The following is a 5,722-nucleotide window of genomic DNA, read 5'->3' on the forward strand; positions in this document are numbered from 1 at the left end:
TTTTGGGGTGGGTTCCTGACAATGCTAAGTGCAGGTAGATGACCAAAATAATCATCACTTAGCAAGCAAAGACATGCTGTTCAGCTGCTCTGACCACACACAGTGCCACCAACTTCCCAATGTCCAGCTTGTTTAAATACCTCGCTCAGAGCCCATGCCCTGTGATAACTCAGGTTCACATATTACACACTTCAGGAACAACATGGTGGTGAGAAAAGGACATACATGCTTAGCAAAGGTGTGATTTATACACACAGATTAGTACAGCCAGTATCTGCAGAAGGGGGCTCCAGAGAGGATGGAGCTGGGCAGTTCCCAGTGGTGACAGATGACAGAACAAGGAGCAATGGGCTCCAGTTGCAGACAGGGAGCTTGAGGTTAGATATTAGGACAAGCTTTCTTATTAGGAGGGTAGTAAAGCAATGGAAAAGGTTACCCAGAGAGGTTGTGGAGTCTCCGTCCTTGGGGGTTTTTAAGACCCAGGCAGACAAAGCCTTGGCTGGGATAAGATAGTTGGAGCTGGTCCTGATTTGAGCAGGGGGTTGGACTAGATGTGACCTCCTGAGGGCCCTTCCAACCCTCATTTTCTAGGAGTCTATGAAATCTGAGACCCTATGAATTCCTTCATGAATATAAATTCATTGAATCCTAGAAAATGAGGGTGGGAAGGGACCTCAGGAGGTGACATCTAGTCCAACCCCCTGCTCAAAGCAGGACCAGCCCCAACTATCTCATCCCACCCAAGACTTTCTCTAGCCCTGCAGTCCTTTCTGGTGTTCTCTCTACCCCTGTGGGTGCCTGATCTAAAAATATTGAACAAAAGGTGACCAGGGGCTAACAATAGAGCAACCAATGTGTTGTGAGTGTCCAGGTGTCTGCCCTTACCGCACAGTAAGTGAAAGGTTAATTGGTTCAGCTTCACCCTCACTAATCAAATGTTGAGGTCTTCCAGGCACCTTTCTTTTACTTCCAGTAAAGAGCTGCATACAGGAAGTCAACACAGAACAGCTGAACACAATAAATCTCTTAACTCAATTATTTTGCTCTCCCTCTACTGTAAGTCCTGGGTTGAAATGTGGGCCACTCGGCCAGGGGACACTTCAGCCCTTCCTGGAAGACCATCCTGTTTCTGGTAGTGGAATGGCTTATTTTGCTCAGACCACACACCTCTTTTAAAACACCACTCCAATGTCTTTTCCTTGGGCTGTTCTAGGATTTTGAAGAGCGGGGTGCAGGTGGTGTGGGGCATCATCACACTATGAACACATTATTCTGCAGTTAAAGAGAACCTGGAGGATTTACTAATAAGCTAGGAGCCTAGCACCATAGTATTCAGTTTAAGATCAAAGCAAAAACAAATATAACCTCATGGCGGAGGTGCTCAAAGTAGGACCATCCCCAACTATCTCATGCCAGCCAAGGCTATGTCTACTCGGGTCTTAAACATCTCCAAGAATGGAGAGTCCACAACCTCTTTGGGTAGCCTGTTCCAGTGCTTTACTACCCTCCTAATTTCTAATAGCTAACCTCAACTTTTCTGTTTGCAACCAGAGCCGATTGCTCCCTGTTCTGTCATCAACCTTTAACAGCCCTCTAGGGCTGCTTCGTGATCACAAGGGGTCTGTGTACATGCTGTGTTCACTCGTGTGTGTCCCTAGTCAGTGTTGACAGGCATCCATGCACGCCAGACAAGGTGCCCAGGAACAGGTGTCCAGCTGTGCAGCCCCAGGGGTGGCTGCATGTGGGCACTGACTGAGGCCTCTGGGTGCAGCTGTTCCTCAGTGGCCTAGCCCAGGTAGGACTACACAGTGGCACTGGGTAAGCCCTCCCCATGCAGCTCTGCCATGCACCTTGCCAGCACCTCCCTGCCAAGGGCTGGTGGGCGGAGGAAGGAGGTGATGTGATGTTGGCACCAGGCCATGCTCCAGGGATTTCTTCTCCTTTCCGGGAGCTTCCCCAAGCCCATTTCTATCCTCCAGCACAGCACGGACCCCAGACAAGCAGGAGAGGCTGCAGAGCTGGGCTGCCTCTACCTTGCGGGCACCAGGATGGTGGGTAAGTGTATCTGTCTAACCGTCTGTCTCTGTACACACACCGTCTCTCCTGATTTTTCCACAGTTTCCCTTTTCCCTACCCTCTTTGTCTGTCCTGTCCCTGTGACACGCCCTCCCCCAGTGGCTCCTGACCTGATTCCCTGTCCCCTCTGCATTTAAGTGCAGTGACCAACTGCCTATCAGTCACCCAGTGCTGCCTCCCCACCTGAGCTAGGTCAGTGCCAGCTGTGGTGCATCTCTGTCTGCATTTTTCAAGCACAACTCCCATTTCATCTTGGCGGGGACCTGTGGGCAGTTGCCACCTTTCCCTCCTTCCAGAGGGGTGAAGGAGCTGCCCTTCACGAGTGCACATCAGCTGTTCAGTATGGATGGTCCCTCTGACTGCCCCTGGAGGGACCTTGATCGCAGTCCATGTACCCTGCATTCTGAGTCCAATGCAACCACCTTTCATCACTGATCTTCTCTTATCCAGATTTGGTGCCCTCAGACTCTTCTGCACTTCCTCACCCACTTCCCTGAGACCTGAGGCTGTGCACATTTCTTTTCTTTTGGGGTGTCTGTCTTCAACTTTGGCCAGGCCGACGTTGTTCTGCCTCCATCTCCCAGCTTTAAGAGCCTTCTGCTCCCAGAGATCTTCCCCCACAGCTGGGTCTCCTGCCTCTGCTGCTGGCCCAGATGCAACCAGCCCTGGGGCCACACAGCTGGATGCTTCTGCTGCTCCTGCAACTTGGAAGCCACTACAGCATAGCCCTGCTCTGCTGGTTCAAAATGTCTATTCTGTATCAATTTCCTGCTTGTTCCTATGTTGTCACTCGGCTCCAGACATTTTCTCCCCACTCCACTATGCTTAGGAAGAGCAATCTTATTTCCCTTTCTCCTTCATGGTGATCAGCTGAAGAGTTGAATCCTGGGGTGGGAAAGGACCTCAGGAGCCTGTCTAGGAGGAGCCCTGCTCTAGGCAGGATCACCCCTGCCAAACTACCCCAGTCCAGTGTTTGTCCAACCTGCCCTTAAACACGTGGGAGGGGGGAGCCTCTACACCCGCTGCTGGGAGCCTGTTCCAACTCTTAACCGCCTCAGAGAAAGCAAAGTTTCCCTCATCTCCAAAGGCAATTCTGCTTGTTACAATTTAGGATCGTTACTGCTTGTCCCGTCCTCCCCCTGCAGCTACAGAGGGTCGTCTCTCACCCCCCTGTTGGGACCCCCCGTCTGGTATAGGAAGACTGTGATTAAATCTCTTCTCCAGACTAAATAATCCAAGTTCTTCCAACCTCCCCTCCTCAGCCAGATCTTCCCAGTTTTCTAATCCTTTTTGTTTTCTGCTCCTTGTCTTCCTTGCAGCACCATGGAGCAGACAAATGCTTCCAGCCTCCCCGGCTTCATACTGCTGGGCTTCTCCTCCCAGCCGGAGCTGCGGCGCCTCCTCTTCCCCCTCTTCCTCACCATGTACACGCTGACCCTGCTGGGAAACTCCCTCATGGTCCTGCTGGCCCGCACTGACCCCCGCCTGCGCTGCGCCCCCATGTACATTCTCCTGGGTCACCTCTCCATCGTGGATGTGGCCTTCTCCTCCACCACGGTGCCCCGAGCCCTGCTGGACCTGCTCTGGGGCAATGGGGCCGTGTCCTACGTGGGCTGCCTGGCCCAGACCTACTTCTTTGTGGCATTCGGCATCACCGACAGCTTCCTCCTGGCCTGCATGGCCTTCGACCGCTATGTGGCTGTGTGCCACCCACTGCGCTATGCTGCCATCATGGGCCCCTGGCGCTGCCTTGGGCTGGTGGCTGGCTCATGGGCCATGTCCCCCCCCCACTCCCCGCTCCCTGTGGGACTGCTGACTCGGCTCTCCTTCTGCGCCTCACGAGAGATCCCGCACTACTTCTGTGATGTCCAGCCTTTGCTGCGCCTGGCCTGCTCTTCCACCCATGTCAACGAGCTGGTGGCCTTCACTGAGGGCTCTTTGGTCATCATGGGGCCCTTCATCTTCATCCTGGGCTCCTACATCTTCATCCTCACCGCTGTGCTCCAGCTGCCCCCAGCCCAGGGCCGCCACAAGGCCATGTCCACCTGTGGTTCCCACCTGGCTGCAGTGGCCCTGTTCTACGGCACCATCATTGCTGTCTACATCCGTCCGGCATCCAGCTACTCAGCCAAGCGGGGTCGGGTGGTGACAGTGGTGTACACAGCACTCACCCCCATGCTGAATCCCCTCATCTACAGTCTCCGCAACCAGGAGGTGGCAGGGGCCCTGCGCCGGGCACTGGACAAACTGCGGGCCTCCCATACCTGAGACACTCCAGGACTGAGATGCCCTTTCTCTGCTGGCCCATCCCCAACACAGCCTCTCCCTAAAACCCCCAGGGTTGAAACAGTCCTGGGATGGAGGGGGTATATGGGAAACCCTCTCCCCATCCTTCTGTTTCTGAAACTCAGCCCCTTCTCTTAGGCATTGAGGCAGCCCCCACATCTCTTTCCCAGGCCTGTGTTGGGGCTTCCCAACCGCACAAGGGGTGCAATTGTCTGGCTTCATCTCATGCTGTGGGGACCCTGGCAGACTCCTGGGTGATTTCTGTGGGGCCATCGCCAGTGATTCACTCTATGGCAGAAAGAATAAAACACCTTGGTTCTGTGCCTCAGTCTTCACTGAACTGCCATTGCAGGGAGCAGGGTGGGGAGTGCCAGGGGCTGGGGTGTGTGGGGAGGGGGCCCTGGGACAGGGAGCTGGGCAGCAGGGGCTGTAATGGGTGGGTGACCCTCTGCTGCAAGAGTGGGGTGGTGGGAGGGAGGTTTTCACCCTGAGCGGGGGACATGGCAGTGCCCAAGGAATTGGGGGCAAGGGGGATTCCCTTTCCCAAGACTTCCCTGCTTCATAACAGGATAAACCCTGGAGCAACCTGTGGTTCAAGAAGAAGCCCGGGGGTGGAGGAGGGCCTTGCACTGGAGCACTCGCACCCCCCTGTGATTTCTGCTCCACCCAGAGCTTAAAACCAAGTGCCTGGAGCAGCACCAGCATTTCCGTTCAGGCAGCGCTGAGGGAGTCTCTTGACTTCATGGCTCATTAGAATCTACCTGGTCCCTTCCAAACTCTTCATTCCACAGGTGTTAACGACCCTCCCTCCTTTTTATTGCTCTTTAATGGGTCCATTAACCATATTACCCTTTCTTCTGCCATTCTGCTGTCTGTTGGCTGCTCCTGCCAATGTAGCCCCCATCTCATAGCCTTGAAACATTCAGTCTGGTGTAGAAACCTGAACTGCACTGAACCTTAACAGGGAGGTGGAAAACGTATCAGAGAAGCATTGGATGACCTGTCCAGATGCTCAAGGAGTCTCGATTGTGTTTTATGAATCTGCTAAAGATACATACTTTGCAGTCATGGGAATTAACTAGTTAATTAACTAATTAAAAAGTTAAAGAAATGGCTAACTTTTAACTTTAACTAGTTACATGTTTCGTAAACTTTTCCCATGACTGATACTTGGAACTCCAGAGTCCCCAGGCAGAAAGGAGGACTCTGGTTGTCCAGAGAGCTAACAGTACAGAGACGACGGTGTGGGGAAGGCATTTCAGAGGTGCCTCTTGAGCCAAAGTGGACTTTGGATTTTCTTGTGCCTTGACGTGACTCCTGGTCACCATCTGCAGATCAGGTAGGACCCTTCCAGATGTGT

The 5,722-nt window shown here is 53.3% G+C and overlaps 1 protein-coding gene across 1 annotated transcript; it reads left to right on the top strand.

Moving 5' to 3' along the window:
• Positions 1-2,016: 2,016 nt before the first annotated feature.
• LOC102382248 (olfactory receptor 1L4-like) lies at positions 2,017-4,344 on the top strand. Its single transcript, XM_006032746.2, has 2 exons — positions 2,017-2,055; positions 3,396-4,344. The coding sequence occupies exon 2, from the start codon at positions 3,400-3,402 to the stop codon at positions 4,342-4,344; it is 945 nt and encodes a 314-aa protein (XP_006032808.1). The 5' UTR covers positions 2,017-2,055; positions 3,396-3,399.
• The last annotated feature ends 1,378 nt before the right edge of the window (positions 4,345-5,722 follow it).

This window comes from Alligator sinensis, unplaced genomic scaffold, assembly GCF_000455745.1.
Source record: "Alligator sinensis unplaced genomic scaffold, ASM45574v1 scaffold463_1, whole genome shotgun sequence".
NCBI classification, from domain to species: Eukaryota; Metazoa; Chordata; order Crocodylia; family Alligatoridae; genus Alligator; species Alligator sinensis.